Source organism: Aquila chrysaetos, chromosome 20 (assembly GCF_900496995.4).
Source record: "Aquila chrysaetos chrysaetos chromosome 20, bAquChr1.4, whole genome shotgun sequence".
NCBI classification, from domain to species: domain Eukaryota; kingdom Metazoa; phylum Chordata; class Aves; order Accipitriformes; family Accipitridae; genus Aquila; species Aquila chrysaetos.
The window spans coordinates 10,635,392-10,648,731 of record NC_044023.1 but is presented as its reverse complement, the minus strand read 5'-3'; the positions used below and the strand labels follow the sequence as shown (position 1 = coordinate 10,648,731).

Genomic DNA, 13,340 nt, shown 5'->3' with positions numbered 1-13,340 from the left:
ATCTGTGTGTATTTAGCAGAAGCTGTGATTTTGAGTTACCTTTGAGAGAATGTGTTTTGAAGACTTGGATGATAGTTACCTTTCCATTCTAATATGTGCTTGATTCAACCTGGAGAAAGACTGAGGAAGTACAGTGCCTATTGAATATGGCTTAATTTTCTTCTAATGTTTTTTTTTTTTTTTTTACCTAGTGCGAAATGTTCTTATTAAGCCAGATGTAAAAGGACTTGAAGATGAAGAGGAGGCACCTTTGCCTTTATCACCTCTGTGAGTGGATTAAGTTAAGAAATAACCCACTGGCAAAACAAACTTGGTTGCATGAGTGAAATTCTCATTGAGCTGCATAAACAGAGTTATGGCACAATATTAGTTCTGGAGTCCCTTAATGAGACATTTTTTTCTCTCTGTAGAGGATCTTACATTTGAACATCTTGTATTTGAATGCTTTACAAAGTTTTAGCACTGACAGTGTTTTATTACTGTTTTTACAGTTACATAGAATAGCACTAATGACTGCAAATGAGACTTCTGGCTCTGAGTGTCCAGACACTAAAGTCGTAGTGCAGCCACCTCTGGAATGAAGTGTATGTGTACAGGGCAGCTTACTGGCAGACAGCAGCATTGTACAGTACTTTAACGTGCTAAAACTGCATCTAATGCCAATGTTTCATAGGGCTTTGGTGTTACGAGGTGAAACCTTGAGACCAAAGGAAAGGCTATTATGCTCTGCTGAAATAGAAGAGGAATTCAGGTAGACGGAACATAATTATCCAAATTGCGCAATTTGCTGAAGCATCAGAATGTGTACCATCTAAATGCTGATGATAAATGCTTCCTGTTAGCAGTTGGTGAAGTTAGAAGTTTACATTGAAAGAGCTTCAGGAAGAGCAGGTGATCTGAAAATACTCTGCAGTATAAAACATCGTTGATCAGACAGGGTATCTTTATGGCTTCCACTGCATCATATTGAGGATATGTGTATGGCACTTAAATTTCATGTTAGGGAATAAGCTTTTTAACTCTACTTTTTATATGTAAGAATGTTTTACTCAAGTATTGCTTGAGCTCTTAACTTTTGTTTGTTTGTTTGTTTGTTTTGGTTGGTTTTGTGTGTTGGTTTTTTTTTTTCAGAGGCTTGGATTTTTCTAGACCATGGCATAACAGTTTTATCCAAGCAAAAAATAAAATCCTTTCCAACTTGCACATTCTTCACCCCACAATGAAAACTCTACTGGATTTTGGTTATGCAGCATTCTCTACCTGTCTCATAGTAGATTTCTCAAGTTTCAGGTAAAGTCTGTTTTGGTGAATTATTAACCCATATAGATTTTTGAAGCTAGCAAAGAAGAGTTTGTTCAATTCTGTTATTCATCATAGGGTTTTTTATGTAATAAATTTCTTCAATGTGTCATTTAATGTTCTTTGAGTAGGTTACTTTGTGTCATGACACATTTAACTTTTCTTCTCTGTTAGATATAAGTATTTTATCAGTGCTTACGTTGCTGGTAGTATCAGCCCTTTTGATTTATGTTTTGCCTTTAATTCTGTAAAGGTTATGTTTTGCCTTTAATTCTGTAAAGGTCTCATTATTTATTTAATCTTAATGCTGTGATCCCCATAGAAGTCTGGTTGAACTAGCATTTGAAAAATTGACTTCTAGTAGTATTACTATCTGTAGGGAATTCTACGCGAATCCTAAAGATCAGATTCCTTGCCGATTTTCATCAGTTGAATTTTATTTTTAATCTTGGAACTTTTTGGTTTCATAATTATCAATATCTTTTTCCTCGTTATTTTTTCTGGTAACTGTTCTTTATTTTCTGGGGTATGGGGTATTTTTTCCTCATTTAAGTCTACAGAAGTGATGCTTAGGTTCTCACTGTGCTTTCTGCTAAAAAAGAATGGGTTTGTAATACAGTATATATTACTATTACTTCACTCCATGGGTTTTTAAATTTTGTTTGTAAAGTTGCCTGTAACTTTCTTTTCTAGATTGAAAGGGCCAGTTGACTGTGAATCTTTAAAGACTGATGTCTCTCTAAGCTGTTCTAAAGCAGAAGAGAAGATACTGAACACATGGTATCAAAGAGTTATCAGTCTCTTTAGTCAGAAGGCGGCATTGAACGGTGTAAAGTTGGATCAGGTTGACTCTTTTTATAACTGTGTGGCTATGCTTATGTCTAATCAGGTAAAAATCTTTCCTCTCCGTGATAAACTTAATGTGAAATTTAGGTAATTTTAATGAGTCAGCACATTATGTGATATGGGGCCTGTTTAATTAATCATTGTTAGCCATCTGTTGCATATAATCCAGTAAAGTATTCGAAGTGTTAGATGTTGTCAACTTCCCTCATTTAAAATAAATACTTGGTCTTGTCTACTTCTTTTTCTTCTAGTTTTTTAGATGCAGAAAATTTATTCATTCTACCAGCTACAGTGTAATTAGCTAAAAGAAGGAAATATCTCAGTGTTCTCAGGACCCTTCCTATCGCCAATCTTGGCACTACAGTTATGTCATATATTAGCAAAATGAACAAAACCCGGTCTCTTTCCCTTGAGAGTAAACATACTTACAAAACCAGACTGAAAGTCCAGCTCTACCAACATGTGTGCAAGTGGCTATAGTTCTGCAAAATTTCCAAACACTTTTTTTTTCTGTGGAAAATGATACCACAGTGCTTTGTGAGTTAATTTTTTTTTTTCTCCCTGATTGTTTATATCAAGATGGAAGTTATATGAAGTGTTTCTCAGTTAATTTTTTTTGTTTTAAGGAATTTCCAATTGTTTTATTTCCTAATAATAATAAAACGAGAACATTCAAATGAAATCACTGATTTCAGACTGAGACAATTGTTTTTCAAAGTTCTTGGTTTACTGAAAATTAAAAATCCATTAACTTCCAATTAAAGCATTTAAGAATATAATAATCAGTGGGAATATGTATGTTCAGCAGTTTGAGAAGGCAATAATTTTTAGGATTAAACATTTATTTACTTTGTAGAAAAATAATAGTACAATAGTCTAATGAAATCATTGTCATATTAAAAAAAAAAAGTAGTCAGAGGAAAATGCATTCCATATATTTTATTTATACTTAAGGCATGTATTAGTAATAGATTTACTTTTGTAGCAAAAATAAATGCATGGGCTATACTGAAATGCTTGTTTACTTGTTCATTAGTTTACATCTTTTAAGGGTTGGGACTAATACCCACTGAAGTCATCAGAAAAACTCACACTACTTCAGTTATCCATGAATCAGGCCAAAAGTACTAAAAAGAATGGAAATCCTGGCTTACTGAATGAAGGGAAAGCAGGATGGGGCTTTCTGTTCTTTCAACTAATATGTGATATATGTTAATACCTAGCTGAAAGAATTATTGAGAAGAACAGTTGAAGCTTTCGTGAAGCTTTTTGATCCTGAAGACAGAAATTGTCTACCTTTATTTAAGATGGAATTGATTCTTGATGAAAAGAAAATGGAGTTTTATCCAAGCTTCCAAGACCTAGAAGAAGCAATTCTGTTTATAGTAAATCGTATAGGACAGACTCTCCAGGTATGCTTTTATCTTTACTTAAATATGTAACTGCTAAGTTGCGCAGTAGATGAAAATATTAGTAATTTAGGACTCTGACTACCACGGTAATGGGAAGTAGAATGAAACTTGAAGTATTTATTTTTCATGAGCATTCTGCAGGTCCCATGATGAATCTTGATGCCCAGTCAACTCTACGCTCTGAAACTTGTTTTGTTACTCCTTATTCATAAAAAAAATGGTACACCTGCTGCTGATTGTTTTAGTCTGCTGTTTTAATCTGCAAATCTGTGTGTATGTCTACACATTGATTGTCTGCTTGTTCATTAAATAGAATTCAAGCTGAAAACTTACCCAGGAAAGAAAACTAGTTGGAAGATAACCTTTTTGTTTTCTTCTGTGGTATGTTTAGAAAACCTGAGAGTACTTTAAGTATAAGTAACCACATATTCTAATTTATTTATGTATTTATTTTTAACATTGAAAATCAAGTAGGTTTGCAGTGTATACTTTCTGTGAACTATCATTTTGCATAGAAATATAATTAGCACCTTATTTATATGTGTGATGATTTACAATAAACTTGCATTAATAGTTAAGATCCCCAGAGAAAGACAAGGAAAATTAGAGCTGATAGTCCTTTTCTTTCTAAGAAAAAGAAAAGCCTCAGATCTCTAACAACTAATATATACAATATCTAAAGATTTCTGTCTTGGGAACCAATCTGTGACTCCAGGGAAGACAGCCTTTCTGGCAGCTTTAGATGTATCCCTGTGGACTGAGTATGGGCCTTTAATCATACATGATGGCACTTTCAGAGGAGTGTTTTGGATTTAGTTTTGTGTGTTTGCACATATGATAGAATTTAACTTTATGTAAGATTGGATAATTATTTTTTGTCCGTTTTACATGCTTCCTGTTAAACTTTTTGAATTAGGAAGAGTCATTCTAGGTGTGTATGAAGCACCTGGCCTTGGTCACGATTAGGGTCTCATACTTTTCTGATACAGTGTCTTCTGCAGATTGCAACTTACTTTTAAAATATATGTATCCTTGTATTGTGTTTTAAAATTCAAATAATCAGAACTTGCACTTCTATTAGAACATCCAAACAGTACGTTCTTGGCTAATGGGAGACACTACAACTCTGGACACTGAGCTTCCTAATCATGTCATAGTATGGGCCACATCTACACTGAGAAAGTCTATCAGAGACAACTTAGAAGGTCCAAAGGAATATTTTGAAAACTATGGTGAGTGATAGAAGAGTGTTTAAATAATTGTGTTACTTCTTTGCCATAAGTAACTTACTGTACAGTGTATGTGTTATAATAATATTAATACAATATAATTGAATTCTAGTTGAAAGGTATGGCTGGCTTGTAGATGGAACTGCACAGGCACGGATAGAAAGATTTGAAGCAGAAGAACACAGTTTTGATGAATATACTGCTGTAAGTTTTAATTCTATGTTTTATATATATTTTTTACTATACATACAGCAATAATAAAAAGGGAACAGAGGATAACAGGTGCTTAGCCTTTAGCTAAAAATTATGTTAACTACCTACAAATCTACAACATAAGTGTTTTCTCCCCTAAAAGTCTGTGGTAAATAGAAAAAAATACTATTTATTTTCTTCAATGTGTAATACTTATTCATGTAGCCAAGTATTTCAGTAACAGCTCTGAAGTGTAAAATCTAATGTTTTTCTGAAGTTCATAGATGAATTCTTCACCCACAAGAAGGAAATTTTGAGTTTGCCAGAGGTGGCTCATTTCCCTATGATCTGTTTGAATTGTGAGGATTTAAAGCAAGGTTTGGCTAGTAAGGCAAACACCTTTGCTAAAGTGCTAATGGACAGAATAGTTGCAAATTACAGAGAGGAAAATGAAAAGTAAGTAAAATTTTCTGCTTGTGAATGCTATATGTGTTAAATGCATAGCAGAAACATGTAGAAGAAATGCAATTAAACCATACTCCGGTTTAATGAAGACTCTTGGCTAACTAATGATCTCATGCAAATTACACCAGCTGATGTATTTTTTTCCTCTGTTTTAGACTCAAAAACTAGTTGGGGACCTTACTAGTAGACTTGGATACAGAGGAGCTAAAAGATCAAAGAGCTTCATTACCATTCTGGCTTTTTAAATGTGTAATACAGTAATACTGCACTGTCAAAGGAAAGACTAGCTAGAATCTCTTATTATATGATAGATACCTCTAGGTTTTCATAGATAATGGCAGATAATAACACTGATCAATTAGAATAGAATAGACTATTTCAGTTTGAAGGAACCTGCAACGATCATCTAGTCCAACTGCCTGACCAATTCAGGGCTGACCAAAAGTTAAAGCATGTTATTGAGGCCATTGTCCAAATGCCTCTTAAGCAGTGACAGGCTTGGGCCATCGACCACCTCTCTAGGAAGGCTGTTCCAGTGTTTGACCACCCTCTCGGTAAAGAAACGCTTCCTAATGTCCAGTCTGAACCTCCCCTGACGCAGCTTTGAACCATTCCCACCATTCCTATCACTGGACACCAGGGAGAAGAGATCGGCACCTCCCTGTCCACTTCCCCTCCTCAGGAAGCTGTAGAGAGCGCTCAGGTCACGCCTTGGCCTCCTTCTCTCCAAACTAGACAAGCCCAGAGTCCTTGGCCATTCCTCATAGGACACGCCTTCCAGCCCTTTCACCAGCTTTGCTGCCCTCCTCTGGGCACATTCGAGTACCTGAACATCCTCCTTAAATTGTGGGGCCCAGAGCTGCACACAGTACTCAAGGTGAGGCTGCACCAATGCTAAATACAGCAGGATAATCCCCTCTTTTGTCGGGTTGGTCGTGCTGTGGTTGACGCACCCCAGGGTGCGATTTGCCCTCTTGGCTGCCAGGGCACGCTGCTGATTCCCATTGAGCCTGCTGTCAACCAGCACGCCCAGGTCCTTTCCTGCAGGGCTGCTCTCCAGCTGCTTCTCTCCCAATTTATACTTGTGCCTGGCATTACTCCATCCTATGTGCAGAATCCAGCATTTCAAGTTGTTAAATTTCATCCCGTTAATCATAGCCCAGCGCTTCAATCTATCTAGATCCCTCTGCAAGGCACCCCATCCCTCAAGAGAGTCAACAGCACCTCCCAGTTTGGTGTCATCAGCAAACTTTCTAATCATGCATTCAACTCCTGCATCCAGTGTGTTGATAAATATATTGAACAGAACTGGCCCTAGAATTGAACCCTGAGGAACACCACTGGTGACTGGTCACCAGCCAGATGTAGCCCCATTCACTACAACCCTTTGAGCTCTGTACTTCAGCCAGTTCTTCACCCAGTGCTCTGTGAACCCACTTGTCCCACAGTCGGACAACTTGTCCAGAAGGATGCTGTGAGGGACAGTATCAAAAGCCTTACTAAAATCCAGAAAAACTACATCCACCACCTTCCCTTCATCCACTAGGCGGGTGAACCTTATCATAGAAGGGTATCGAATTAGTTAAACAGGAGGTTAATTTGGAGCTATGTATTAAATATGAGTGAAGTCATATTAAATTGTTTGGTTAAAATGAACAATTACAGTCAAGTTTTATAGTGATTCCCCATTATCAAAATGACAAAATATTTACTAGGAAAGTTTGTGTGTATGCTAATGATACTGTACGTACCATGTACGTACCAAAAGTAGTTGAAGCATTTATTGCAAAAGAATACCCCAAAATCCAAACAAATCAATTATTGCAAGTTAATAAACAGTATTTTTCTAGACTGACTTATTCATATTCCCTATTTAGTTTTATAAAGTAATAGAGTTAGTGCGGGCATAATACTTAGAGAAGTAATTTGAACTTTCAATTCCATTAAATCTGTGCTTGAAGCCAGTCAAATTAAAATCTTAAAATTTTGATATTTTATGTAAAATAAATTTATAGGATATGCAGGGAATTTGAAGCGATTAAGGAACGTGCATTAAAAGTTCCTGAGACAACAGAAGAAATGGTGGAAACAATAGCTTACATTAAGAAGGTCAAAACCAGAGGTATTCAGGATCTGTTGTTAAGGATCAAGGTAAATGACTATCCTTTAATTCTTAATCTTTTACCAAACATGCTGGCCTATACAAATACAGAATTTGTTCTGGAGCGCAGAGTCTTTTTTCTGATCATGCTGCATGTATGAATAAACTGTACCCTCAGTGTTACTTCAGACAGAAGTGGGAAGTCCAGCTCATTATTTGCCATATGCCTTTCCTTCTTATTCCCCATTCCGATGTGTTCTGCATGTCAGTGAGGAAAATGCAGCTTTTAATAAATCATAGCAGATTGTAAGACACTCAGTTTATTGTCCGTACTTAGACACTTCACGGCTGCTTAAAAAGGTATTTGTGAAAATGTAACACACAAGTGTAAAGAGAATTTTATGTGTAAAAAGAGTCATGACTTTGAACACACAAGAAGCAATTTACTCTTTGAGCAGAATATAGATGATGTTACATTAGCAGTAGTACTTGTGTGCGCTCAGAGAACAAAACTGAAAAATTGTGTAAGGTGTGGGTCAGCCAAAAACATTACTGGATAAGAAGCTTTTTGCTATTATGTTATGATATGCATCAGATTTTCTGTTCTGGTAATAGGTCTGTATAACACACGTTTATTTTTTATTTTTTTAATAATATTAGGATTTTTGTATGTAGATTTACAGACCACAGGAGTCATATTTGGAGAAGTAAGCTCACGAATGGGGCAGGGATTTGAATAACTTTTTATATGTACTTTGAATATTAATATTCAATTGGCTGAAGTAGCTCTGAATTCAGAAAAGTCCATGAAATGTAGACTTCTATTTTATCTTTGTAAATAATATTGTTCTACCCTATATTTTAAACAGACCTATGATACCTAAAGTTTTGTGAAATCTCTTTTTATAGGAGTCCTGTCGGCAAATGAATTACTTCTTAGATGTTTTTTTGTTTGCTCCTGAAGACATCGCACTGAATGCAGAAGTTCTATTATGGCCAAAGAAGATTAACCCTATTTTTGATGAGCATGATGATGTAAGAGCATTTTCTTAATTTACGGTGTATTTTTCCTTGTTAGACTTTTCACTTTACTTGAGCTATTTATTTCCTCAGCAGGCTAAATGTATCTACACATATAACATGAACCATACTAATTTAGACATGCATAAATAACGTATTTCCAGATTTTTATATCAACAGTGGGCTTTTTGTGGAGTAATTTAAAAATTTTCACTGTAACTTAAAACCTTCAGCAAGTCTTATTATCTATAATTTGTTTGTGGTCAGTATTAGGTAATTCATTGGAAGGTGAAAATTCACCACACTGCGGTTGACTAGTACTGAAAATGTAACTGGCAGGCCCTTAATAAGAGTTAGTGCTCTGGACAGGAAGTCATTTAGTTAAAATGATATTTTGTTCTGTTAATAAAAGAACAGTGGGAATTGTGGTATCTAGGTAGCAATCATTAATAGAAAATATGCAACATCTGATTTTCTCTGTGTGACTGTAGATTACTCTTTTCTACTTGTCTGTATTCGTCTTGCTAGCATTCTTTCTCTCTGGCTATGATACAGTAAGTCAAGCCTCTTGGTGTTCTCTTACCTCTCTATAGTAATTTAGCATAGATTTAATAATTGCTTCTAAACATGTTTAAGAATTAACGATTGACATTTTTTAAAATAAAAATACCTATCCTTTAAAAATCACAATTGAGGATTTCTCTTTCACTAAGTCTTACTTAGATACTAAGGAGTATGTCCAAGAGCAGTAAATATGCCTCTGACTTAAAACATACCCAGCTTTTGGGAGACTGCTATGTTTGTAAAATATTTTGTTTGCATGTTATCATTCTTTTAATCCCCAAAAATGAATGAGTGAAATTAATTTTCTACCTGTACACAGGGAGTCCATGATGCTTATTTAAATTCTTTTTAATGAAAATGGTAGTACAGGGTGTATCTGACTTAATGAGAGTCCCTCAGGAGTATCTCTTTGTAGTTGGCTATCTAGCAACTTGCATTGTGCTAGAGCTTGAGGACAAGAATAGTTTCATATCAAATTTTTTTGAGTCTGCGTATTTGCATTTTATATTCTCAGATATGAGTCCATTCATATTCTAATGCAGTAGGAAAAGACAGGTTCCTCCTTTGGAGAAGTTCTCTTTGTCTGCTTCACAATTTTTGCATGGCAGTAGGTGTCCTTGTCTTAAGAGTTCTCCTCTGCCTCAGTTGATTTCTTGTTTGGTACCTTAAAAATAACTCCTCTGTGTGCAGACCCTGTGCTTTGGAGTGGTCTTATGTTCTAGAATTTCTGCCTTTCATAGCAGTAGATACATGTGCGACAGCATTGGCTTTCAACAACTCTAGCTGTCTTCTTTCAGCAATAAAACACTAAATCCCAAAGATGAGAAAATCTCTGGTTTTTTCTGTAATACTTTCCTATTTTTTGTCTGATTGCTGAAGAAGGCCTTTAAGGCACTCCTAACTGCTATGATTATTGAGGTAAGGGTTCCATGTTAACATATAGAGGTTGCAACCACTTAAATGGGACATATAAAAAGCAACTCCTGAAGAAATTTCTGTTACTGTAAGAATAATTACTTATCTGTATTGTTTATTTTTTGTCTGTTTGTGCTAAATGTTTAATTTAGGTGTACTATGTATATTAATCATTGAAAGGAGTTACAACCACTTTTGCATTGCTTTTTTCCATTTAAAAAAATAAATTGATTGTTTTGTAGCTGATTGAACAGTCTAAACGTAAAGGAGAGCAAGAACTAATACATAAATGTGAGAAACTGATGGTGGAATTAGACAAGCTGACACGTTCTGTGACAGAGTTTGAAGAATACTCAGAACTGGACTGCATGCAACAGGTCTGATTAACACTTAGTATAAAATGGGTAGAAATGGTTTTTTATGTTTAATACACAGAGGTCATGGAAGAAACTTAGAATTAAAAGTAATCAGTTATTTTAACATGTGAACTAAAACATTTATTATCCTCTTGCCACAATGAACAAACTCATAAAATGACCCCTGCCCCCGCCCTTTTTGTATTACATTGCCAGTAACATTTGACTTAAAGGAAAGTTTACTGTAAAGTTGTGCTTAGATTAGCTGATAGGTAATCCCAGCAAGGACTGAGATACTACAGATGTATAAAGTGAATGATTTTTTTTACTCTGGTTTATATAAAGCATGGAATTCTGGCCCCAGTGACATTATTTGTAAGTAACTTCAGTGAGATCAGAACTTCCCTCCCTGTTTTTGATTTATTGAGGAACTGAAGGAAAAAATAGCAGGTTAGAAAGAGTGATTGGTAGCAGTTTGATTTTTTTTTTTTTCCTATGAGCCTTAAGACTTCATTTTTCTGCTAATGAAGAGCAGACCACTGATTCCAAAACTTCGCAAATTTCTAGAACTATTTTATAATTGCCAGAGTATGTCTTGTGCTTTGATTGGAGGATATCACAATTGTGCGTAGTAATTTTGTTTTTAAAAAAAAAAAAAAACACTTCAAAGCACAAAACAGAAATCCTAAGCTAATAAATCCCAGTTGCCCATATGATATGTCAGGTACATAAAAACGTGTATGCCTGCCTCTTGGAACAGTGAATTTTAAAGCTGAAACATTTTGAAAATGGTTTTATACTCTTTAATTCAGTAATGATAAAACCAACTTTATTTTTCTTAGTGTTAATCTGGGTTCTTCAGAGTTTATCTACTCAAGGATAAGACGACAACTTTTTAACTCATGTTTTCTAAAATTTTAATAAATACAAAGACTTATTATATTTTTATATCTTATTTTGATAGCTGTTCAGAGCATAACTTAGTTTTCTCTCAAGACATAAAATTATTTGATTTCAGTATGTGGCTGACCTGAGGGCATTACAGAAACGCATACAGGAGGCTGATGAAACAATAGCTCTTATTAATAAAGAAGAGACTCTGCTCAAATGGAAACTGAGTGACTTTCCACTCCTCAACAACTTAAAAGTTGAGATTGAACCATATCAGAAACTCTTTCATCTTATACTGAAATGGCAACGAACAGAAAAAAGGTAATTCAGCTCCTGAAGCTAAATGAGGGAGAGTGGGGAAAATGCTTATGCTGGTTTTGTTCATGTCAGATGTAGAATACAGATTTGTTTTCTTATAAACATTTATTTATTATTAGCAATCCAAGTATAATGGTAATATAACTTACATATCAGGTTGTTACTTTTAATTTAGCTAGAAAAAATGTCAGCTTTTTTTTTTAATGCAAAGGTGTGTATCGCATACTGGGTTCTAACTGTATTGGTTATGCTGGTGAAGTCTATAATAAGACAAACTCTGTGAAAGAAATGTATTAGGAAGAAAGAATTTGGTTAGTTGTGACCCATTTTGTATAGCAGCAAAGGAAGAAGTTCAGCTGGAAAGCTCACAACCTGTATGTAATGAAAACCATTTTTAACCTAACAGCTGTCCAAAATGCTACATAGATGTGCTCAAATTATTACATTGCTATCTGGTGGCTAGATCCTACCACAAAAACTGTAGTATGTCTGAGTCTAAATTAGGTGAGATTGTTTACCAGTTCCTGCACTCTTTGGAAGTTACGTGATATGGCTAGAAAGTATGGATGTTTTTGAAAATACAAAGGCCTAGTATATTTTGATGTAATATGTTGATCTCTATCCAGAGCTTAACTTAAATTTCTCAATCCATGCAGTTACTTGGTTTCAGTACATGACTGACTTGAGAGAATTACACACATACACAGAAGAGTGTGATCAAGCCACCTTTAGTTGTGCATTAGTCTTTTGCATAGAATGACAATAATTGGAAACAAGCTTTGTTCTAATGTAAATAACTATTAATCTACATCTCGCTTCTGTTGCAAAACAAAGTGTTAATTATTTGTGGACTATGTTTGTTATTCTGTTTTCTAACTTTGTGGTTTCCTCAGATGGTTGGATGGTACCTTTTTGGAGCTAAATGGGGAAAGCATGGAGGCTGAGGTTGACGAGTTTTTGAGAGAGATATACAAAATGTCAAGACTCTTCCAACAAAAGCAGAAGAAAATTCAACAGGAGTGGAAAAAGACATCACAACACAGAACTGCAGAAGAGAAGACAGAAGAAGAAACAAAGGCAAATCCAACTCTTTCAATGTGTTCTTCAGTTCTGGAGCAGATTAAAGACTTTAAGGTAAGAAAAGGTGAGGGATATTAATATTTCATGCTGAGGGACAAATGTGAAATTCAGCAGTCTGTATAGGTAGATGATGCAATGTCAGAGACTCCTATTATTACAGAGAGAGAGAGCGCTCTGAATCACCATTTCCAGATTGTACTGTCCCATTGATTTTAATAAAATTGGATTTTGGATATCTTTGTAGTTTTAGGACTGTGAATTGTTAAAGAGTGGACACATACAGGAGAAAAGTAATTTTTTGATGCAGAGAAACATTTAAGGATGTAGTTGAGAATTTTGAAATGGGACTATATGTTATGTTAATGGAAGCCCAATTTAATATAACATAGCTGAAAAATTGTTCCTTTTCTCTTTTCTGCTAAGACTGTGCTTAATAGTTTTATATTTCTTCTTCAGTAGTTTACTACAATTATTTAGAAATTGAATGGATCCATCTGCACTTTTCAGAAAAGATTTTCACGTCATCAGCTACTGTAGCAGAATTTTAAGTGCACATCTGTTGTGGTTTAACCTCAGCCAGCAACTAAGCACCACGCAGCCTCTCACTCACTCCCCCCACCCAGTGGGATGGGGGAGAAAATCGAGAAAAGAA

General features: G+C 35.2%; 1 protein-coding gene across 1 annotated transcript in view; it reads left to right on the top strand.

Moving 5' to 3' along the window:
• DNAH12 (dynein axonemal heavy chain 12) overlaps positions 1–13,340 on the top strand; it is a 74,857-nt gene that overhangs the window by 7,653 nt on the left and 53,864 nt on the right. The window contains exons 6-17 of the mRNA XM_029995981.1: positions 192–267; positions 1,132–1,290; positions 1,993–2,188; positions 3,369–3,557; positions 4,639–4,789; positions 4,899–4,990; positions 5,256–5,434; positions 7,459–7,594; positions 8,454–8,579; positions 10,286–10,420; positions 11,418–11,611; positions 12,502–12,742. Coding sequence (XP_029851841.1) covers positions 192–267; positions 1,132–1,290; positions 1,993–2,188; positions 3,369–3,557; positions 4,639–4,789; positions 4,899–4,990; positions 5,256–5,434; positions 7,459–7,594; positions 8,454–8,579; positions 10,286–10,420; positions 11,418–11,611; positions 12,502–12,742 — 1,874 coding nt within the window. The remainder of the gene's footprint in view (positions 1–191; positions 268–1,131; positions 1,291–1,992; positions 2,189–3,368; positions 3,558–4,638; positions 4,790–4,898; positions 4,991–5,255; positions 5,435–7,458; positions 7,595–8,453; positions 8,580–10,285; positions 10,421–11,417; positions 11,612–12,501; positions 12,743–13,340) is intronic.